Source organism: Taurulus bubalis (assembly GCF_910589615.1).
Source record: "Taurulus bubalis genome assembly, chromosome: 14".
Taxonomy (NCBI): Eukaryota; Metazoa; Chordata; class Actinopteri; order Perciformes; family Cottidae; genus Taurulus; species Taurulus bubalis.
Genome location: NC_136602.1, coordinates 2,586,348 through 2,611,268, shown reverse-complemented (window position 1 = coordinate 2,611,268; position 24,921 = coordinate 2,586,348). Strand labels below are relative to the sequence as shown.

The 24,921-nt window shown below is 45.0% G+C and overlaps 1 protein-coding gene across 1 annotated transcript in view; it reads left to right on the top strand.

The window, feature by feature from the left end:
* The window catches only part of ehbp1 (EH domain binding protein 1), a 126,658-nt gene that overhangs the window by 12,253 nt on the left and 89,484 nt on the right, over positions 1 to 24,921 (top strand). Inside the window, exons 2-5 of the mRNA XM_079229598.1 lie at positions 3,729 to 3,786; positions 3,898 to 3,993; positions 6,802 to 6,855; positions 23,529 to 23,710. Of these exons, the coding sequence (XP_079085724.1) occupies positions 3,729 to 3,786; positions 3,898 to 3,993; positions 6,802 to 6,855; positions 23,529 to 23,710 (390 nt within the window). The remainder of the gene's footprint in view (positions 1 to 3,728; positions 3,787 to 3,897; positions 3,994 to 6,801; positions 6,856 to 23,528; positions 23,711 to 24,921) is intronic.

Sequence of the window (24,921 nt, the reverse complement as noted above, 5' to 3'; positions counted from 1 at the left end):
ATCAGTGTTTTTATCTCAGCTCCTGCTGCGCTTTACTGACCCACTTTCACACACACACACACACACACACACACACACACACACACACACACACACACACACACACACTCTTCTGAAAACATTGTGTTGATCATTCTTTTTATTTTCCCCATACTTAACCCCGAGGTGTTATGTTTTCGCGTTGTGACTCAACGATGACCGGATTAGAGTTTCGTGGTCAAAGGTTAATTCCGATCTCTCACAACACTTCTTAAAAACACGTCTAATAAAGGATGCGACGATTAAGCGGCGGAGTCCTGCAGCAGACGGCGTCACACGGAGGTGATCCGGGTATTCATGACGTTTGATAACAGAGAGAAGTTCCCTCTCACTAGAGGAGGCAAACACTGAAATACTGAGACTCTTGTTTCTTCTGCATGCAGTTTAATCCATCCAGCAAACAGTCTGAGCCTTTCAGGACGCTCAATCCACTTAATGCAAGAACGTTCACCAGATTATGACAAAGAAACGCATGTACTGCCATATGTGTAATGAACCTCCATTACTTCTACTCTACTAACATCCTAATAGTTTAAACTGAATATATTATCTATATTACTATGTTGCACAGGAGAGAAACGTACTTTCAAATCTTCTGTATGTTTTGCATAAATGGAAGAATTGATATTAAAGCTGACTTTGTTTTAGAGCTCTCCGGCCTTCAACACTTTTAACATTTCAAACATTTCAAACATTGAAAGAACATGCATACCTCAAATATTTAGAGAAACATTTTAAACATTTATTAGTTGGGGTTTAGTCATATTTTGTGTAGGTGTTTGTCGGTGTATTTATCACTAATTTAATCCTGATCCTCGAGAGGAATTGAATAAAAGTGTCCCATATTACCCTGAATTTATTTGAATTCACCGGTTTGAATCTAATCTTTAGCGTGTGCGTTTCCCTCTGACCACACATTGCGACGCCACCACTCGTAACCACATTACAGTCACAACACTATTCCACCTCAACCGCTCTCCTATCACGTAGCGGCCACGCGTTAATTCAGGTAACCTCCTACAGTGATCTCCATATGTTTGACGGGTTCACTGTCTCCAGAACAACTGAATTGTTCTGCATTCCAACAGAGCGCCAACATTGTTCATCTCACTGATTTGGTACAGCCGTCAGGAATGTGAGGATTATATTGAAGGACGTTTTAGAGGCGTCGCATATTCTCCTTCGCAGGTTGAAGCCGAACATGCGAAAGTGCGAAGAAGTCTGTCGGCCTGCACCCGAATGGTTTGAATAGTTCTCATAGCACAGAGGGTACGAGGGGAGGGGATGTGGGGGATATTTCGTGTGTCTGCTTGCTCTCTGTTATGGCCTGCGTTGTTGGACAATAGCTTCTCTATGTGCGAGGCCTCTGACGTTGTTGCCCGTCATTCTCTCGCTCTCTTTTCCTTCTCACTCCGCCTCCTTTCTTCCCTCACTCGTCTTTCTCTCTGCCGTTCTGCAAGAGCCTTTGACATGAGGGTCCATGCACACATGAAGGCAGTGTTGTGCTTGATGTGAGTGTTTAGCACAATAACATCATTGATGGACAGGAATATGGAGGTTTAACATCACCTTCCACCAGAAGTTGCATTAACCGAATATTTTTATTCAATGACGGAAGAATCTGAATCTTAAGAGTCGGGTTTTTAGCCTTCAGAGTAAAATGACGACGGCCGTGAGAAATAAATACGCCTCGTGTGTCTCGGTCTCAGTCCTCGGACCAAAACTCCAATTCTATTGGGGGGAAAGATGGCTAGGCTTCAAAACATGCTTTAATCTAACTAGATATTCTGCTTCAGTCCATATGTGTTGGCGTTCAGCAACAAACAGGCTTCATCTGTAGAAACCTCAATAGAAGCTTTGAGTGTAAAACATTGATGTTGACTCGGTACAGAGAAGGTACAACTAGTGGGCCGTGAGGAGAGATGTGCTGTGTATTGAGTTGCAAACACAAAATCCGCCTTTCTTATAATATTAAAACAAAATTGTGACTTAACATTAGTTTTTGTGTTTTTGTGAGTTGCCTACCCAGAAACACGTGGCATTCTGGCCTGTAATTGAAGTGTACAGCAGTACAACGTTGTGAAATCAGGCCCCCAATACTCACCAGACTGAGAAATAACAAACATGCCCTGTGCTGTATTTTAATTTCTTCTAGATGGATTTATTGATATTCATAATCTAATACCAATATATCTGTAATAGGCTTATACATCGGCCTGGAAAGTGTATCAGTCGAGCTCTAACGGAAGAACAGAATAAAGTGATTTTTAATTGAGCCCTGGAGGACAATTGGCTGCCTTTCTTTTCTCCATCGTGAGGTCGGAGGTCAGTGACGGAGCTACAGCACGGGGACTTAAAGCTGGACGCTCCCACAGACGGGCTTGTAGATTGTCATCTGCTAACTGGGCTTCTCTGTGAGCAAAAGCCAAAGCACAGTTTGACCTATAAACCAGGATTTGGGGTGTGCATGTATTTTTCGTGACGTACGCTAGGGTCAGATCCTCCAATCTGCTTAATAAGGTCGTCATCATCTGGCTCATGCCGATCCAGGGCTTCCCTTTTTAATATATATTAGTTTTAAGGATTAAATGGTACTTTTGATATAGTAATTGAACGTTTCAGCTTCAGAACTTCACCACCTACACGTACTTATATAATATATACATGCACCAGCACTGACAGGCCAACGGGCCCAGACATGTCTGTGTTTTGTGTGAATTCTCAGGCTGACTAAGTATATATAACATAATATATAGTGTGTATATTGGAGAACAGTCAACAGTCCATAATTTGCCAAAGTGTTATTTTCACATCAAGTCAAAGTAGCGCAGCAGTTGTAATTTATTGAGCAGCTCAATGTTTTAATGTGTAAGTGAGAGAAAGGTGTGCTAATGCTCTGTAAGACACCGGGGCCTCTGTTTGTCTTTCATACTTAATGTTGATTACATAATTAAGTTATTTTAAGTTACTTACTTGCTTGATCATGATGGATACGTGGATATAGCAGCAGAGTGGACCGTAACCGCTGCACTACACACACTTTATATTTGCTCAGCCAAACGATGACCTGTGGTTCCAGAATTAAATGTAATATTTTCTGACAAAGATGCACACATTGAGCTTTGTTAAGCAGATGAGAATCCGTCTCCCCACCATGACCATGTTTCTCCGTTTACATTTCGTATGAAAGAGCGGTGAAGTGTGGAGAGGTGACTGTCGGATCTCAGCGGGTCTCCTGACGGTCAGAGCCGTGTGATTGACCCGGACCGGGTTGTTGTAACGCTCAAGCCTCCGTCAGTGTTTTTACCTGTCACACTGACCTCGTGTGTGTGTGTGTGTGTGTGTGTGTGTGTGTGTGTGTGTGTGTGTGTGTGTGTGTGTGTGTGTGTGTGTGTGTGTGTGTGTGTGTGTGTGTGTGTGTGTGTGTGTGTGTGTGTGTGTGTGTGTGTGTGCGCGCGCGCTACAGTCCACAGAGGCAAAGCCGGGGTTTAGCTGTGTCTCATGATTTATTCATACCACGAGTGGCGCTGTGTGTGTGTTGTGTGTGTTGTTTGTGTGTGTGAACAGCAGAAGACTTATCAGGGTTTTAAGCTCCAGGCATTAAGATGCAAGCTGATCAATGTCGATCTGTAGGTTGATGGATTGAGGAACAAATATTGTCTTCTTCTTCTCCCTCTTCTTCCTCACAGGCAACCGGACAAGCTGGTGGTGGTTTGGACGCGCAGGAGTCGGCGGAAATCATCCAAGGTTTGTATTTGATGAGCGGCGTTCTGAAACGAAATGCAAAGAAACTAAAAAAAGAAGTTTCTCACCTGTGCAAACGTTGTTGTTGTTGTTGTTGTTCCCGCTGTTCTGCAGGCTCACAGCTGGCAGCCCGGCATCAAGAACCCCTACAGAGGAGTGGTGGTGTGGCCGGTTCCAGAGAACATAGAGATCACCGTCACTCTCTTTAAGGTAGGCGGCTTATGCAATCAGTCCTGTGTTTAAGGTCGACTACGGTCATTTACGCAGCGTCAGGGTCTTCTCTTCGCCTCGAGAATATTCATCACCAAACGCTGGCTTTACATTTTAGTTTCATTTCAGTAAACTGTTGATGCATTAAAAGCATTTATTATACATATTAGATGACTGATATTGTGTAGTTTGAGAATTTCTTTCCAGGACTTTCCAGGTGTTTTGATCTGTCCATTAATATAATTTGGACAATATTTTGGTCTGCATAGTAACACGGTCGTGTGTGTAAGTGATTTGTAGGGACGGTATCTGTCACGGTGCCTGGCTTACTTAACATGTGGGCCTCTGCTGACGGGCTCGGTATCTGGTTTCCTCTGCCACACATACCCACGTACCTGCCTCTGCTTTGTGTAGTTCTACTTATAAAGCACACCGCCATGTCGGCTAAAAGCATGGAGAAAAAGGCTTGGTTTTCTAGGCCCATCCTTGATTCATACTGCTGTACAGTCTCTCTCTTCTCTGGGCCCACTTCCACTTCCTGTCCCAGAGGAAGTAATAAAGCTGTTTTTGTAATGAGACTCAAAGCCGCTGAAGGCACAGTTCACCCACATCTGGTTGATAAATAATAAATAGTCAGTTCCCATCGTCACGGAGAGACCTGCTCTGCCTCCTAATATAGCTGTAGAACGTCTTCAGGGTCATACTGTAAATTCATGACTGGATTTAGAAACTACGTAGGCCTCTGCCAGACGGGGGTTGACTTGTTTGTTGCATTGTGTCAGAGGTGGGATCCATTGTTTTCAGAGCTTCAGACATACGAGGGAGTAAAAGTAAGGATAGTGCAACTCTGCTGCATGATTCTGACCATCTGGAGTCTCCCAACCGACCGGACACGCAACACAAAACCGCTTCAGTCGCCCTTTTTAACAGAAAATATAACGTATTGCCGGCCTAAAACTGTACAAAATCTAACCGATCGCAATTTGTATACTTCTGCAGCGCGTCGGCTGAAGCGAACGGTGATTTAGAGATGCCCTGCAGTGAAAACAGCCGAGCTCAGCAGGATCGCACCTCGGGGAGGCGTTCGCCAGCAGGCAGCCGGAGTTTAACTTTGCAGAGAGAGAAACGTCCTGGAATTAACATTAAACCTCAGAGAGCCGTGGTCCGACTGCTCATAACGGAGGAGAGGAGGAGGCAAAAGCGTTTTCCAAGCTGATCAAAGCTTTAATACAACCGCTTCTTATCGATCGAACATGTTAACAACGGCAATGTGTCAGATAAAAAGGTTGTGGACTGTCGCCGACCTGAAGCTCATGTTTACCAGCAGCACTCAAATGCAACGTGCCGTACACTGAGAACAAACTGAGAGGGCTGATAATGTCAGTTGGCTTTTTAGAAGTAGTTTATGTGGCAGTGAAATAATGGAAGGAAGAGGAGGCAGCTGTCTGACTTACTCTGTGTGTGTGTGTGTGTGTGTGTGTGTGTGTGTGTGTGTGTGTGTGTGTGTGTGTGTGTGTGTGTGTGGATGTTGCGTTTGAGTGATGTGCCAGACTGCAGGAATATGGATTTTTCCTGGGGTGTGTCACGGGCGCAGTCAGACAGAAAGGCTGTCGGAGCGTGTGTGTATTGTTAGGGGTGTGTGTGTGTAGGTGTAGTACTGAGGACGCAACAAACGATTCTGCTCAGCGTTGATGCTATTGATCCATTGTTTAGTCTGCAAGAGCCAAAAAGTAACGGCAACAAAGTTTTACCAAGAGCCCAAAGTGATGTATTAGAAAAGCAGATTGAATATATTTAATTTCTGATAGAGTCCAAGAAATGCAGCACATTTTTGAGGCCATTTTCAGCCAATGTTTTGTATTTTAACTTGATAAATTCAGTCTACTACTACTACTCTGTGTTTAAAAGGCAGACGTTTATCTGTGCACAATCTGCTGTTAAGAGCGGCCATTAAACACATTATATTACATCCAGATGCGACGCTTTGAAACACATTCACATGTTTTCTGTGTGTAGGTTGCATTCGCGTGGTTGTGTGTGTCAGAGCTCCCGGAGGTCAGTGAAGGTCGTCCATAAGACGGAAAGGCTCGCTGTTCTGCTGCCTTCATTACCATTACTGTCTCCTCTCATCAGCTCACAGCTAAACAGGCAGGAAGTGAGGAAACATGTAAAGGAAGAGAGGGAAAACTGGAGAAACAGCATCCGTAGTTTTGTAATTATTCTGTGTTCTCGTTTCGTGATTCAAGGTCGTTTTTATTTCTCTTTTCTCTTCAGTTTGACGTTTTCTTGCCCAGTAACAGAAATCTACGTCACGATTTTAAAACCCTCTTGGACTCATTATCGTGTAATTTAAAAGCGACCTCATTAATTCAAAAACATGGGAGCTATAGGCGCCGTAAGGAGGACGGAGGAACCAGGCCAGTGGGTGAGTGGAGCAGACGAGCCGCCGCTCACCAGCCCAGAGACGTGAGGCAGTTCACGAAAAGCATCTCCAGTTAATGAAATGTGCTTTTTGATCGTTGCTTATGACGCGGTCGCGTGGCGATTGCTAATTATTTCTGAAGCGTTCGTGTTCATGCTGCGACCAAACTGGTTGCAGTCCGCTCTGCATGTTTGTGTACGTACAGAAAATATAATGTTTATAATGATGTTCATCCTATTTCGCCCCTATTTAACCTGTTTACAGTGTACTATCATTGTTTTGACCCTTTATGTGAAGCACCTTGGGATTTTGTTTATATTTTTAAGCGTGCTAAAGAAATGAATCAGTTTTATTATTAAGCATTTATTTTTGTATTGCCCTTGCAGGACCCCCATGCAGAGGAGTTTGAAGACAAGGAGTGGACGTTTGTCATTGAAAATGTGAGTACAGTAGTTTTGTTTTTCTACTTCCTTAAAACCTTTTGGGTATAAGTGCACTGTGGGATTGTGTGCCTTGCTTAAAGGCACCTGGACGCTCACTTACAATGACATCACAGACTCATACCTCTGCTTTTTTTTACTAGTGAAACCTAGTTGTATTAGATAGATAGATGTATACTTTATTCATCCCCAAGAGGAAATGTGTTTGTCACAGTAGCAAGCAAGGTTACGTAGAACAAATATAGGAATGAAAATACTCAATATGTACAACAAAACTCAATATATACAACAAATTATCAGACAATAAAGAAAGTGCAACGATGCAGAGTATATGAAGTGAATAAAAGCATGTACAGTGACTCACAAACAACAAAAAGGGTGCAAGGGCTATTGATGTTGAATCAATTACACATGCAGGTTCTGCCACCTTGTGGTCAGGACCTGCTATGACACACTTCTGACTTTCATCATGTTGGCACACATGTTTAACACTGTGTGTGTGTGTGTAGTAGTAACAGCCAGCATTCCTACACGTACAAGTGTGAAGTGTCGTCCACACCTGAGGCTGTGAAAACCTCAGGTGTGATTTGTGTTGTAACTCAACCAATAACAAGGGTTGGCCCGACCTTTATGTGTATTTATTAATTTTGTCACGTCAGTCACTCTACTGTTTTCTGATGCATGCAGTATGAGATGGAAAGTATTAGACTCACGGTGAACGACCGAGGCGACCACAGGGAAGGAGCAATTTGGTAAAAAGGGAGGGATGGATTGAGGGAGGAGAGGAAAAGAGACCCGATGCCAGGAAGCTGGAAACTTGGCGTTCACAAGTGATTTTCTGTGTTTTCTACGTCTGCTGGAGTCTGGTCGGTGACATGTTCACACACGGGCCTTTCTTTACGTATGACTGATGCTTTATGTGCACTGAAGTGCTGCAGTGTCTCCTAAACTCTTCTCTGGGACTTTGGACCCCATTTCCCCAAGTTTTGTGTCAAACTGTCCGAGAGTGACAACAATTTCTCTCCGTTTATCGAAGCAAGCTGGCATTTACTTTCACTAAAAGTGCTTGTTTTGGCCACGGGCTCTGATTGTGTTTGACAAGTTTATGGAAAGAGTCTCGCTCCTCCATTAGAAGTCAAAGCCAGGCAGGAAGCGTAGCTTATTGCCATCTAAAAAATGTAATGTATAAAGCTGATCTAGTAGAGTCTACTGATATTCAGATTTTCCACGAGACGTCTGCTTCAGCGGGAGCTGGTCACAAACAGAACAAAACGTGGAGAAAAACATTTGTACTTCTCGGTCGTGTTTATTACCGTAATGTTCACCAAAACACAAAATATCAATCTGGGCTGTCGGTGACAAAAATAAACTCTTTTAGTGGACGTAAACGTGACATCGGCGCTGCTCAAATGCCCTCAACACTGAACGATTTAACTCATTGTTGTCCTCGTTTGTCACAAAAACAAGGTCCACACCAAAGAGACACTTTAAATGTATACTGTCGTGACATTGGAGGGAAAACACAACACATCTATAGTAATTTGTCAGAGCGATGCAATGGATGATGAATCTGCCAGATCAGAGATGAGGATCTGCCACAGAGCCCTGACATCTGTCAGCAGGGTGCATGCAGCCACCGGCGCTCACGTGTGTTTGTGCCGGTCAAGGTTTTTGTAAAGCCCAGTTTTTAAAGATCAGGATTAAAGTCTTCAGCACGTTCGTCACATTTCATGTTGTTTGTTTTCCGAGAGAAAAGCAAGCCCTGACACGCGTCCACGAAACTGCTGGAGAAGTGACGCGAAGAATGTGGTTCACCTTCAGCAGGAAGTGTCCTGTAAACTTTGTTGAGTGACAAAGAATCCTTTATGAAAACTCAAAAGTCTGATGTGCAAACTTTGCATCACTACCGATCGACCTTTTTAAGAATGCAGGAGAAGGAAAGCGTCGGCGTCCGAGTGGCCGCTGTCACTTTCTGTACACGTCAAGCTCAAAGGAGCGCCGGCAGAGACGGCTCTACCTTTTCTCCTCTTTGATAGAAAGCCGAGAAGACAAGCAGGTCAACCGGTGTTCTCTGGCCGGAGCGTGGGAGAGAGCGGAAAGAGAGCAAGGAAGGGGGAGAAGGAGACGAGTGTGTGGGTTCGCCCGTGTCTCTCTCTGCATACCTGACTAATGACAGAAAGATCAAAGCGTCAGCGGCGCCCTGACAGCAGGAATGGAGGGAGGAAAGGAGGGAGGGAGGAAGGGAGGGAAGGAGGGAGAGGCGGCAACCTTCCACCCTCACACGCTCAGATACAGAGGCAGGGGAATGATGAAATGATGGCAGAATGAGAGAGAGACTAATGGAGGGATTTAAGGTTGAAGTTATGCTAATTATTTGTGAATTCATTAAATACTTTTGAGACACTTAAGGGCTTTGTTAATAATAACAATATACTTTGTTGATATAGCACCTTTCATACAAGAAATGCTGCTCAATAAAGGAAATTGGACATAGAATGGAAATTAAACCGGGATGGAATGACACTAATTAATGGCAATAAGATGGAAAAATAAAACACACTTGATAAAATTAGATTTAAATCAAAATTAATTAAAGAATAAGTGCAAAAAAAATAAAAGATTTCAGCAAAAAATAAGAATGGAAAATACAACCCACTGAATAATGATAATAAAAATATAGTTAAATATATTAAAACCCAGCAAACAGGACTGAGTCAGAGTTTAGACTCATTGCTCGTCTCTTTGTGTGATAGAGCTTCACCAGACGACCAGCTGATCTGAGGAAACCAGCTTTAAGGAACACACACACACACACACACACACACACACACACCGGCAGCTTTCATATAAACTCTTGAGACGTTTGTTTGTTTGTTTGTTTGGTACTTGAGTGTCACCTGTACAGTGCGATCGCTGATGAGACAGAAAGTTGACATCTGGGGACGTTTAAAACCTGGAGGAAGCCTCAACAAAGGGTCTTTTTATTTAAAAATTCAAAATGACATTTTAATTGTGCTCCTGGTTCCGTTAACAAAGCAGATGATCAGACTGTACTTCATAAAGCGACCACCAGAGGGCAGTCTAAGATCTGTGAAACTCTTTTTCCTCGTCACCTGGTGCCACATCTGTTGGATCAGTCTCTTATGTCACAGTGTTTGTGTCAATAAGAAAGTCATTGTGCGTCCGCATGTTTGTGTTGATGCAAAGGTATCCAAACACATTACACGTGTGTGCGTCTCTGATCACGTTTACCTCTGACTCTGCATGCGTGTGCTTGAACGCATCGACAGCTCAGGTCCCCTTTTTCAGGTAGAAGCTAATATAAAGTCAGGCGGCATGAATGAATGAATGCGGCGCTGAGTGCTGCAGGAACAGAAGAAGAAGAGGTGAGTTCTCCTGACCCCTCATCAGACGGCGGAGGAGAAAGGGGGAAGAATACGCCATTGTGCCCGAGCGCGCCCGGAGATGATGAAATTCAAGATCCCCGGCGCTGTGGCTTCGTCTTAATCTGGGGCCCAACCTCGCGCTGGGCTAATCCCTCCCCGGCGAATTACCGGCCCCCGGTTTGATTGTATTTTGTCATTGAAAACGGCAGTGTCAAACACTACCTTTCTCCTCCCTCTCCTCTATTTGTTCGTCTGCCAAGGCGAATCGCATAATCAAAAGATGGAGAGAGGGAGAGAGAGAGGTGGCGGCACGCTAGTATCTCTAAATTGCATGCTACCCTTGCCTTTCACCCTCTTTCAAATAGGCAAGTATTATCAAAAAGGTGTGCAAATTGAGAGTCAAAAGATTGGACGGCTATATTTGAAGGCATTGTGCTGACGTGTGTGTGTGCATGGAGAAGGGTGGTTAATGTGTGTGTGTCTGTGTGTATTCTCTCTGCGTTTGCATATCAACCAAAGCTGGAGATGGTAGACCAACTTCCCTCATCTTCAAAGCTTTGAGGGGAGGATTTAAATAACACACACACGCACACACTGGACTGTTGTGTATAAAGTGAGAAGCTATCATGTCTGAATGCATTGAATACAGCGTTACACACTCCACCCCCCTCATCTCGCTGCTATTTAAAGTCACACTTCACCTTTTTCCTCCTCTCTCTCTGACATCACTCAGAAACTGACTGCTGTCAAATCATCGCTTGACAGCTTGTCTGCTGCACGTTTCCACATTGTAAAAAAAAATATATATAGTACTTTAAACCTACACAGCCATTGCATTCCAGGTGTTTTTCTGCTGCATAACGATTTGTCACAAATACAGAATTGTAACCAAAACGTGTGTAAAGGAAAAAGATGCAAAAGATATTTAATATTTACCAACGTTTGTACATTATCTTTTGCATCATATGTCCTTTCCAATAGTTTTTTTCCATAAAATTTTACAATTTTTCATGTTCCCTTTATGTAAAACCTGATGAAACCATCTTCTCTAGAACATTTGCGTCGTTTTAATCAAGTGTCACGTCTCGACATCTAAAGGAAAGACCCGTCCGCTGACCAATGCATTGGCCTCCTTCACCTGTGTGCAATATATTTACTCGCTCCTCTTCCTCCCTCTTCCTCCCGTCTGTCGTGGACCTCGTCCAACTCCATCAAGGCCGCCTCTCCGCCACATTCCTCCCACTTGGCGCACACTCGTATGGTCACACACCGCCACGCCTCACACACAGCCACGATCCACCTCCATCACCTTTACACACACACACACACTGGGTCTCTCTGAGAGAGACCCAGTGTGTGTGTGTGTGTGTGTGACCCCCCCCCCATCCTCTCTCCCTGTCTGGAACGCATTACGTAGGCCAGTGGCTTGTGAGCACTGACTGGGCCTCCGGGAAGAAAAACACAATTATTTCAGCCCTCGGCTATTCACGCAAAGGTGACAAAAGCTGGTATGAAGTATGAAATCCCAAAAGTTTCTCCCGCGCCGGGGCCGACAAATTGGGATTAATTTGCGCTCGTGTGCACGCATGTGTCTCCAAAAGTTTTCACCTTTTTTTTGCTCGTCTCCCATTTCTTAAATAGTTTGGAGAACTCAAAGAGGCGTAATTTATTGCGTTAGAAAGGAAGAGCGCGTGTTTGTTCAAGTGTGCGCACAGTGTTAATTTAGAATAACACACGCTTTTATAGTTAAAAGGGTGTGTGTGTGTGTGTGTGTGTGTGTGTGTCACTGTAGGGAGGCGGGGGGGGTTCTTAGTATGGGATCACACGTTCACACACGCTTTCCAAATTAAATTAATCTAATTAATCGCCCTGAGGAGAGGCAACAGATGCTGGTGATTACCCCCCATGCCGGGACCCTCCCTGCGGCCACACACACACACACACACCGATTACAACTCTAAATGCTGCCGTTTTCTGCCACTACGCAGCTAAATTGTATTATTTTTGTTCATTGGAGCACAGACGGCATTAAGGGGCTGAATAAGAAAATGAAGACGCACGCAATATGGAGCAAATCACTCCACAGAACTAAGCTGCCAACGTGTGTGTCTGGTGAGAAACTGCACCTGTGTCTGGAGAAGTGTGTGTGTGTGTGTGTGTGTCTGTGTGTGTGTGTGTGTGTGTGTGTGTGTTGTAGGTGGCAGTGGAGGCCGGGTGGTCCCTCCTGTCGCCCTAATAGGCTTACTGGCCCCCTAATCCACACCACCCTGTCACATGGCTGGTCTGCTGACTAACTGCTACCACCGCCGTGTGTGTGTGTGTGTGTGTGACTACGTCTCTGTGCAGGTGTCGTACTCGTCTGTGACTGTGTCCATTTGTTCTTTATTTGGTGTGTGTGTGTGTGTGTGTGTGAGTGAGCACAAGTGTGTTTTCTGAAAAACCATCCAGCTTCTCAAATGTGAGAATCTGCTGATAAATATTTATTTGGATGCACCGATCATATACGTAGATATAAATGCACTTATTTGATTTTTACTCAAATAATGATATAAAATATTTTTTAAACTATCTGTAACGTCATATCTCTAATATTTTATAATAACTAAAAGATTTGTTTTCTAAATAAATAAAAAAGGATACTTCTACTAATATTGCCTTTTTTGTTCCGGTACTTTTTAATACATCTAATCATGTTCCTTTACACACACACACACACACACACACACACACACACACACACACGCACACAGAGCTTTTGGCACACTATCGCCTGGCACACACACCATATCTTCCATCTGTCTGTTGTGTGTGTGTTTTTGCTTACATGCATGTGTTTGTTAATTAACTGATTAAACTGTTGCCCCCGATGATGCGGCGGCTTTGCGTGTGTGTGTGTGTGTGTGTGTGTGTGTGTGTGTGTGTGTGTGTGTGTGTGTGTGTGTGCGTCATCGTTTTTCACACCGTCTCTGTTTGTGTGCGACTTTGCATTCAGTCTTGTTTTGTCTGCCGAACTGTTTTGTCTTTGCTCTGTTTGTTCTGACGTCTCGTGTTCTTGTACGCCCCCTGTGTGTGTGTGTGTGTGTGTGTGTGTGACTTTGTATTTGTGTCATGTGAGTGTGTGTGTGTCTCGTCCCACTGGTCCAGGTTGTGACCTCGGCTTTCATCTCCTTAGTCTGAGGCTCCTGCAGCCCGCTGAGCGCCGCTCTCCGCCAACAACGCAGCAGATGTCACCTGACACACACACACACACACACAGTGTCTCTCTTTCATAAACGCATATACAGGCTCAGTGCATGTGTACACATACAGTATATAATCTCACACACACACACACACTATAGATACATTTCTAGCCCACACACACATGCAGAGTCTGAACCAGCCCAGACAGGTTTTGTTTTGCCTCATACAGCGTGACGTTTGACCCCCAAATAAACATCAAAACACAAGCATCACCAGGGAAAACATCCGTGTTACCTGTGTGGCCTTCACACGAAGCCTAAGTTTGTGTGTGTGTGTTTTGACTGGAGATGTTGACGTTCCAAACTGTGGATCACACACAACTTAAAAGGTAGAGCGGGTCGTCTTCCAATCGGAAGATACAGGTTTGATCCCCAAGACGCTGAACCCCTAATTTGCTGTTCCATCGGTGCGTGAATTTCAATTAGTTTCGAGTCCTGATGGGCAGGTGGAACCTGTTCTGTGTGTGTGGGTGTGTGTGTGTGTGGGTGTGTGTGTGGGTGGGTGTGTGTGTGTGGGTGGGTGGGTGAATGGGTGAATTTCAACATTTAGAGTTCAGCTCCTTGAGTGGTCGTAATATTTAGAAAAGCAGCGATAGAAATAAAAAGTCTGCTTTCAGGTGTAAAGACTAGCCTGCTGACAGTCCACACACACTTATTTAAATGCTTCCCGTCTCATCGGCGGCTCTCAGTCGTGCGTTATTGTCTGCCAGATCCTTTTTTTTGTTATCGCACCTATGAGGTCGTCCTTCACGGCTTCCGCCGGCTAATCGGACTCTTCCTCATCCGTCTTCATCCTCGCCTCACCTTGTTTTGACATCATGCCTCACACGGCGATGATGGGTGGTCGGGCAGTTGCGGTGCGACGTGAGGACATAGGAACAGTTTTTTCTTTTCTTTTTTTTTAATCTCCATCTCTGGGTTATTTATTTTTCCCCTGTGCGACTTAAGATGGCTGCTCGCGATGGAGACAGGCCTGTGTGGCCCGCAAAACAGTGCCCTCTGCAAATCCCCCTGTTTATCCACAAGCTTGACCCGCTGGGCCTGCGTGGGCGGCCGGGTCGTTGGCTTCGTGTGTGTGTGTGTGTGTGTGTGTGTGTGTGTGTGTGTGTGGGCGGAGGTGGCGGCTGCAGAATGTGTGTGGAGAGGTTGGTGATGAACTTAGGTTAAACTTGTGTGCAGGGTGACTCGTCTGACACTATCTCTTTGACATCCGCTCACAGTGAGTATACGCAAGTGTGTGTTCGCGTATGAGCATTTTAGGGAGCACACACACACACACACACACACACACACACAGTTACTGGCAAACTGAGGCGACTGTTCTGCTAAGTGGCAATGAATAGGGTCTTGTGATGTGCTCCGGTGCCGGCGCTAAGCCAGGCACTGACAGTTAGACTGATCCCCAAACACGTCTCTGTCTCTGTTTGGGATATAAATCTGTACTCGGAGAACCGCGCCCAGAGAGGACGGGGTCAGGAATGAGATGCGTCTTGCAGTAAAGACACACACACACACATGTGGCGAAGGACACTTTTCCACGGTGAGAGAGGCGCTTGTTTCGGGTGTGTCGCCTGTCAAAATCTGCTTCCGATTTTCTTTAATGCCGCCAAGTGATCGACATAAATATCGAGACCATCGGTGAGAAGATTTCTATTCATATATAGTTCTGAGGAAACCAGATGACATCATGCAGGTTCACCAGAACCTCCTCCAGTCCACCAGAACCAACACAAAATAAAAGTTCCTTGTATTAAACACAGTCTGCAGGGCGACCTTTGACCCCTTAATGCTTGTTAGCTATGAGGCGCCTTTGAATCTGCGAATTAAATATCATGTTTCACCATTTCTTAAGTCTCTCCGTAAACTCATCCTCATTGACACACTTGGGTGTGTGTGTGTGTGTCTGTGTGTGTGTGTGTGTGTGTGTGTCACATGTAGATGCACATAAACAGAATTGGGGAACCCTATTGTTCTTTCGTGGAAAAGGAATTTCAAAGAACAAACACACACACACACACACACACCAGCTCCTTATCCAATCCCTCCACTAATTCCCCCTTGGTAGAAGGTGTTCATTGTTTCTCTTTCATTCTAATCTCTCCCTCTCCTCTTTTTAAAATCCATATTAGATTCTCTTTGAGTTGGCCTCAATCGGAGGCACCGGAGCAGAGCATCACCCGGCTAATGCTCTTTGTCTCCCCAGATTTGTCACTTAGCATGGAGAGGACACCTTTGTCATGGAGCAGGGTGGGAGAGAGGCAGACTCTCACTTGGGGCAATTGTTTCTTGTCGCAGGCCATCTTAAACCTCCCTCCCCCTTAAGCAAATCAGCTTTGCTCTGGATTAGGTGCTCTATCGTAGCCCGAAAACAGCTAAAACAAACGGATCTTTTAAAGTGAGGATTGAGCGGATGTGGAGATTCCGATTCCCAAAAGTCCCGGTGTTGTCTTCACCTGGAAAGCATCATTTGATATGAAGAGGATCCAGACTGAGATCTCGCTGGGGACCTCATCGACCAAACCCCTCGAGCCGCTCGGCGGCAAGCGCTCAAACGAGATGGGAGGCGCATCGCGAGGAGAAGTTTAGCATCATTTTGGCTGCACGTCGTGGTCTTTCTGTGAGATCCCGACGGATGCTTTGATAATCATTTTGTGGGTAAAGTGATTGTAACTGGTCAGAAGAGATGACTCCTGGGAAAGTCATGTTCCCAGACGGCAACCTACGGTTCTGAAGAGTGAAGCCAACGCTGAAGTATCGTAAAACCACCAGGGGGCGGCGACTCTGGTTGTATAGAACTCTATGCTTCATGTGTTAAAGCTGCATTCTCTCTCCTGACCACCAGGGGGCGACTCTGGTTGTATAGAAGTCTATATAAATGACTCTACTTCTCTCTTGATTTATTCCCTCAGTAAACATTGTAAACATGAGTTTATGTCTCAGTCTCTAAAGCAGGGGACGCTTTAGGGCGGGACTATAAGGTGATTGACAGGTCTGTCCTCAGTCCAGGTATGGTTCCCTCCTCCGTTCACTGGTGGCAAAAACAAAGATGGCGACGGCCAAAATGTCTTCAAACGGCAGGCGACAAACCAACGTCACGACGGCTGCGTCAGCTTCTATATTAAAATCTTGGGTTTTCCCAAACAACTAAAGCTCTTTCTAACACTATTTATTCATCACTGTTCTACCACTAAAAGACAGTTTTATTGCTTTCACTGTGACAAAATGAGCCAGATTCTGTATCGACAGTTACAGAGCAAGTTTTCTGCAGTAGACGAACCTCCTTCATTTTACATGAAATCAAACTTGTCCAACTTTATACACACACACACACACACACACACACACACACACACACACACACACACACACACACACACACGTGGTGATGTTATTGGCCATTCTAGTCTCTCTGATGGCCAGAGATGGTGGAAAAAATGATGATCAGGCGCTTCATAGACCAGGAATGAACTCCTGCTATAATCCCGTCGACCTGTCTCTCTCTCTCGGTCTCTCTCTCTCTCTCTCTCTCTCTACGTCTCTTTCCATCAGTTTTCTTGCTATCCACCTCTGTCTTCTGTACCCATCTCTCTCTCTCTATTTCTTGACCACCTCCCCCCCTCATGTCCCTTTCTCTCTCTCTCCAGCAGAAGTGCAGAGCCAGGGCTTTTGGCTGCTGGTAATTTATTTTCCCATTAGCCCCCTGTCTGAAGTGCATGCTCTGGGTCTGTGTGTGTGTGTGTGTGTGTGGGCTCTGAGGGCCACCCAAAAGAAAGACCCGGGGAGCCGAAGAGAGGAGGGCACCCTGGACACGCTGATAAGACGGGAGAGAGGGAGGCCGGGTGGGAGGAACAGAAATGAAGGGAGAGAGACCAGATATGAGATATTGGCTTGGTGTCCGTCTCAGCATTTCTGCTGGTTGTGAATTACGATGCAGACGAGTCAGAAAAGCTCAAATGGCAGATTTCATGGACCGATCACCGTTGTTTAATAATGATCCATGAATTGTTTGTCATTTATCGAACAGAGAGGCCGAACTGCTTCTGGTTGCAGATCCTCACTCTTCACTGCTTTTCATGTTTTTTAATGGAACTGTACATTTCTTTGAGTTTTGGACGACTGTTGGTCAAGACATCCGCTCGGTCCAGAGGGTTGACGTAAACTTTATAAAATCTACCGTCCGTTTAATGATTACCAATATTTTTGTTTGATCGTGAGCATATATGAAGTGTCTGGTGTCTTTAAGGGTGACGTAGTATTCACCAAACGGTTTAATGGATGATTTATTTGTTGGTTGCATCCCCAGTGTTACATCTCATCAGGAGTTTTTGATCTTCATGCGACAAAAAGGCTTTTCGGGCTCTGCTGTTTATATATTCATTAAAGACGTGCGCTTACAAATACGTGTTGCTTTCCCTGTAATCCCCGCCCAGTCAACATTGCTTCTCATGTCTTTATTTTGCAGCATGTTTAATGTAAATGTGTGTGTCAGGTGCACAAATACACATCCCAGTCCAGTGTGACCTCGTCAGGAGGTCAGCGCCACCATCATTGCCTCTTTGAGGCTTTTACATCTGGAGGTTTCATTAACGTTGTTGAACCTCTGGAATGTTGCTCACTGGTTCGTCCCCAGTCAAACGCTCTCCTCTCCCAGTTCGGATTAGACCTTTTAAGGGCCGGTTGGTTTGTGACTCTCCTCCTTTCATCTGCTGCCATCAGAGGCAACCCGCTTTAAAGACATTCCTCTCTCTCCCTCTCTCTCTCTCTCTCTCCTTCTAACACACACACACATTTATGTTATATCCGTCGACTCATCATCAATATGTGACGTCGCCTACAGATTATTGGCTTCCCAAGACAAGCGGTATCATGAGTCGACATTAATTAAATTAAACGTGTTTTTTTTCTTCTTTTTTTTGGCATGGCCCACTTCAGATGTCCTTCATTAGGACTTTGTGAGGCTCCAGTTGTTGGTGTTTTGTTTGTTTACCCTCCTGTAGCTAGTCTGTCCCAGATCCAGTTTCTTTGTGTTCCACAAAAAGGAGCTCAGTGTCATTCTAAACCCAAAACTACTGCACACACTGTGCTGTAATCTGCCGTCCTTTCCCCTTTAAAACAAGACTAATCCGGCTCTTGTTGTGACTAATCTCCTCTCTTCAATCTCTTGCTTCTCCCGCTTTCCTGCCACTGTTTGTCAACCTTGTGGGGGACGAGGTGGTGCCCAGAAATATGTTTTCGTTTTGGAGTGGCGGCGTTTAACCATAGCCTGTATATGAGAAGTCCTCTACCACTGTTTTGAAGCCTTGAGTTTGGTCATTTCGCCGTCGCCATCTTGGATTACGGACGTTTTCCCCTCAACCTGAGACCAGAAGTGACCATATTTGTGCTGAGGAGTGACTATTGGTGTCGACCTGTCAATCACCTTGTAGACCCGCCCCTAAAGCGTCCCCTGCTTTATGGTCTGTTTGACTCTAAATGACCAAAATTTACTAAATGAACATCATGCTGTATTGAAGAAGACTTGAGACTAGAGATTGAGACAAAAACTCATGTTTACAATGTTTACTGAGGGAATACATCAAGAGAGAAGTAGAGTCATTTATATAGACTTCTATACAACCAGAGGAGTCGCCCCCTGGTGGACAGGAGAGAGAATACAGGTTTTAAGACCCTACCGTATGGACTTCACTCGGCAGAACCGGAGGTTGCCGTCTGGGTTTAACTTAAAAAAACTGATCCACAAGGACAAGGTGGGTCTTCTAGAGCAGAGACATCCTGTGGTCTTTTTTTCTACTTTGTGTGTGTGTGAGAGAGACTGTGTGTGACAATACACATGAAAGCCATTTGCACAGTTCATTCCATTATTAAGACCATTGTTATTGTAATTCACTGATAGTATTGCATGCCTTTTATGTTCATTGTTGCCTTTTTAAAAATACACACTGCTCGGGGAAAAAGGAAAAAATAAATCCTCACATATAATAGTAGCAGATGAATAAATTGGTCTTAATCTCTGTGTGTGTGTGTGTGTGTGTGTGTGTGTGTGTGTGTGTGTGTGTGTGTGTGTGTGTGTGTGTGTGTGTGTGTGTGTGTGTGTGTGTGGAGTGCGGTATTCATAGGTGGTATGTAAAAAGGCCCGCCGTTATCAGTTATCAGGGGAGGACAAATTGACACAGAGGAATCACTCCATTGTGTGCGGATTCAAAGAGAGATGTGAGCACATTGGATGTCTCCATTTCCAATACCGGTGACCTTGAGGCGAGAGGAAGAGCAGCCCCACACCTCCAATCTGCTGACGGCTGAAATCAACCAGCGCCAGCTGATTTTGGGCTAATCGCTGCCACCTCAGGGTTATTCCATAGTAAATTGAGTTTGAGGCTTTTTTATTTTTTCTGCTCCCGTGTGAACACAAACTACAAAAAGGCCCGCGTGGAACATTTTGAATCCCGACGAGGTCGAAGCTGCGTTAACGAGAGGAAGAGGAGGAAGTCCTGCTGATGTGAGGAACGGTTCCGGTGGAGGGAGGAAGAGAGAGAACCGAGAGAACCGTTACGGTGGAGAACGACCTGGAACAAACGGGTGACTCGTCTTGACGGAGTCGCAGTGAAACTGACCTCAGGTTGTCCCTTTCATCCAGTTTAGGATTGTTTTGTTTAGTGGCAGCAGGCTTAAGGCCGATAGTCATCTGCTTTGTGTGGAACCAGTGATATCACGGTGATACCAGAGTTTTTAAAATCTTCTATCATCCTCAAGTGTACACTAAACATCGCCACACACACACCAGTTATTGACAAATTGGCTTCAGGTCACCAAGTGTTTCTACTTTTTAAATCTTCATGGAGCGCTTTAGACTCATTCGTACCAGACAGTAGAAGTGCGCCGTAACCATCGGCTCGTTTTGAAGAAATAAAGAAATAATGTTTCTTAAAATAAGGAGAGAAAAAACATTCATTGAAGTCCATTCGTTTGCTCCCAAACTAGAAATTTGGGAACTTTGTCAGTTCAGGAACAGATGATGTTCCATGTTGATCAATGTGCAACATCGATCATTCAAATTAAACACCAATCGACTGGTGACCCGTGTTAAAACGGCATTAGCTGATTGGTCTGTGTGTGTGTGTGTGTGTGTGTGTGTGTGTGTGTGTGTGTGTGTGTGTGTGTGTGTGTGTGCACGTTTAGTTTTTTTATTGTGTGTCTGACCAGATCAGTACAAAGAAGCCAGCTTCCTGTTTCAGCACTCAGCCTAATTAATCCATCTCTGGGTGACAAAGGGGACTCCCGCCCCCTCCTTCCTCTGGCCCCCGTCCCATTGGCATTTTGGGGGGCACGGGGGTTCAGCAGGACCCCCGGGCGCGGCACCCCGCCTGCCCTGACCCCCGCCCCCCCACCAGGGGAGCATCTGTGGATCGATGCCGGGGCCAGCTGGCACCAGGGGAGAGCGGGGCAGAACTCTACGAAGTCACCCAGTCAATCATGCAATTAATGAGGCAGAGAAACTGCAGGCGGGTTTGATCGCTATTATTATTATTATTATTATTATTATTTATTTTATCTTTCAAACGTGCCACAAAACTAAGCCTGAGCGAGCTGTTGGTCTGAAACGATGCTCTGCAGTTGAACTGAGCTGCAGCTAGGGGGCAGCATACAGCCATCTCCCTACCTCCTTTCTATCAATCTCTTTTTCTGTCCTCTTTTCTCTCTCTTTTACACACACACACACACACACACACACACACACACACACACACACACACACACACACACACACAGAGGTATTTAGTCTCTGGGCTCAGACAGAGAGAGCGTATTGATGGTCCCATTCTCTGTGTAATAAATTAAACTTCTGCATTGTCCTTCCCTTTCATTTTACACATTGTCACCCTAATCCCAGAATCCCCCCCCCAACAAACACACACACACAAACACACGCACACACACATTGATTGACAAGCAGCATCTGGGGAAATGGAGCAGATTCCCATTGTTTGCTGTCCCTACTGAAATCTGTTGAAACGGTTATTCCATTCTTGCGCCGGGGTATTTGCATATCCTTAAGTATTTCCTATTTTCAAGACTCCCCTCCTTCTCCTCCCCGCCGTCCCTCCTTTCTGCTAAATCCCCTCTTCTTAAGTGTTTGGTGCATTTAGCAAATTCATTCATAACGTATCTACATGCCCTATTAGCTTAGTCTAATAGCCGGGGTGTAATCTGCAGAGAGATAGGAGGTGGAGAGTTCTGCTCCCATCTTCCTCCTGATGGGCTGTTATGAAACGTCATTCTGTTCCACAGCTAAAGCGACAAAGCTCAAATGTCAGCACGAAATGTCAAGTGGCCTCTCTAGTCAATCGCTCGGTTTCTTCAGTTTTTTGTATTATTTAATTATTGGTCGCAGCGAGGAGCGAGAGATGGAAGGATAGGAGGGCGAGACGAAAGAGACGGAGGTCAAAGGAACAATTTCAGGTTTACCGTCTCGTAGGAAAGTAACTCTTGAGAGCTGAAGTTCCTCAGCCGGTCTGGGATTCACAACCTTTTCCTTGTGGACGACACCGTCGAGAAAGAACGAATAGATGCTTTTAAATGAGTTATGAATCAATGAGTTGGTCTACTGGTTGTTTTTTACGGCGTCATATTGATGAGGAATGTGGGGAAAGAAAGCACTAACCAACAGATGTAGTGTGCATCACAACAACATTTAAAGGTATTATAATATCAGATTATGACTTTGTGTTGCAGGGAGACGATACACATTGATTGGTGATCATGAATCCAGTTTATTTGAATGTTTTGATCTTGATATTCATCACATGTCGTGGTCTAAATTAAATGTATTCATAGTGCCTCAGATTTCACGTCCCTATTTGCAGCTCACACACTTCCTCACTATATTACCAATAGCTTTACCACTCTGTACTGATACTGTGTGTGTGTGTGTGTGTGTGTGTGTTTGTGTATGAACACCCTGCGGTCCTCAGCGATAAGGCCAAGATTGAGTTTTCCCCACTGAGCCAAAACCTCTGAGGTGTGTGTGTGTGTGTGTGTTAGTGTGTGAAGACATCAGGAAACGGGCAATGCAGAGCTGGTATCTCTTTATCTCCCACCACGGCGTGGATGTTTATGTATATGTGCTCTCAAACCGGTGTCGTGTGAAAGAGAGCGAGCTGCTCTGCTTTGTTCGGCATTGTGCGCACGAGAGGATGAATCCTCGGGGCTCAGAGGAGAAGGTATTCCTCTGGTATAATAACACAAACATGTGTGTACATTTAAGTACGCTGCTTTTTAGACACCCATGCAGGGAAGAAGAGACATCAGATGGATTCAAACCACCTGCTGGGTCGCGTCTGATCCTCACGTTGGATTCTGGCTCTCGTCGAGCAAAAGAACACATCGGTTAAACGGTGGACGTTTCCTATCGCACAAAAAAACGACACGGAAAGAGAGACACGGTATCAACACAGCAAGGAGGGGAACCAGTCTGCTGCTCACGGACAGCGTGGGGCTGCCAGAGCCGGACTGAAACCATCGGTGTTTGTTGGGGGGAGAGGGAGGAGGGAGGGATGGAGGGAGGAGGCTGACAAAAGGCTGGAGCGTCCCAACTGTTTAGTTTCCATATCTAGCAGTCAGTGATGAGGCTTTCCAGCACTTCTTATTTTTCACACATCGACCTCTGGCGAGTGGCTTGCATGCGTGTACACACACACACACACACACACACACACGCACACTGTCACTGATTCCATAACTCTTATCACCTGGTCTGTGGCATATTCCAATTTGACAGCTCGGCCCGGAGCACATCTCTGAAAGGAAGTGTAGCTTCAGCGTGACATGAAATATCACAAAACTGAATTCACAATGAGGAACACACATTTTTAGATTCACCAACCAGCAGTGACCATGTGCACCAATGTGGATCTGGATGCTGTCATCAACAATTTAAATCTGGCAGAATATCCTCACGTTAAATAAATAAAAAAAAAATGCTATACTGGTGTCGATGCCATGCTCTGCATTCGCCCCGACCCTTCATCGCCTCTTCCTCCTCCCCCAGGAGTCTCCGTCGGGCCGGAGGAAGGCCCTGGCCACCAGCAGCATCAACATGAAGCAGTACGCCAGTCCCATGCCGACGCAGACGGACGTCAAACTCAAGTTCAAGCCGCTGTCCAAGAAGGTGGTGTCGGCCACGCTGCAGTTCTCCCTCTCCTGCATCTTCCTCCGTGAGGGAAAGGCCACGTAAGTCTCTTTCACCTCGAGGCGTAAGTCTAGTGAATGATGGTCCATTTAGAGTCGGACCATTAAGCAGAAGATGCTTCAGGCAGCCTGGAAAATGGTTATTTCCAGGCCTGGAAAAGTCCTTGAAAAAAATAAAACCCCCAAAGTGTAGTGAAAGTCATGTAAATGTGTTATATTCATGTGTTCATGATGTTCATTTACGCTGAGTTTGAAATAATTAATATGCTTTTAAAAGAAAGACTCAAAATATAAGCAGGCATACATACAGGCATCTATATAAATGTTTATTCTTTTAATCAAACTATTGTCTCATTCATTTGAGTCATTTAAGGTTTACTGTATGCTTTGTGTTCTCATTGTTAGTTTAAATACTACATTTACTCACTTTCTACTGTTTACAAAATGTTTGGTCGTGGAAATCCATTGGTCAGAATGTGTATGAACCCTGTTTAGGGCGGGGCTACAAGGTGATTGACAGGTCTGGGAGTTGTCCGTGTTTTCGCCTCATTATCCTTTCAGTGTGTTTTCAGTTCTTGAAAAGATTAATCGGAACGTTTTAACAACGTCGTCAACAACAACGTCTCATTGAGAAAACACACAAAGATGGCGTCGCCAAAATCCAAGACAGGCAGCTCTTTTAGCTCTTTCATTTCTTTTTAGTGTTTTTGTTTTAAGCCCTGATGTTTTAAAAATGCTCGTCTTGAACAGAGAAGCTTTGATCGCAAGTCTTTCAGAGCATCCAGCTTCTTCTCTGAAATGTGTACCCTCATAAGAAGGATGTATAAGAATATCCACAGACATAATGTGTGTACACACACACACACACACACACTCATCTTTGATATCACCAACCTTTTATTTGAGGACACATTCTCAATCTCGGTGTTTGCCGTTTGTTATTCATTCTAATTTGATAGCAGCAACTTTCATTCTCACACACACACACACACACACACACACAGCAACAAGGCCTTTGTTGTGGCGCCGGGCGGCGGGTCGATGGAGCGTAACCCTTGTTAACCCTTCGGGGAATGATGTCGACCACATACAAACAAACTCAATCACACCAGTTCAAATGAGCCTGTGGGCCCGGGAAACACCAAACACAAAGAACTGAGAGGAGAACACTGATTATGATGGAGACGCTGGTTTTGGAGGGACTGGTTGGGGGAGGGGGGGGGAGGGGACATGAAATACAAGGAATACTGTAG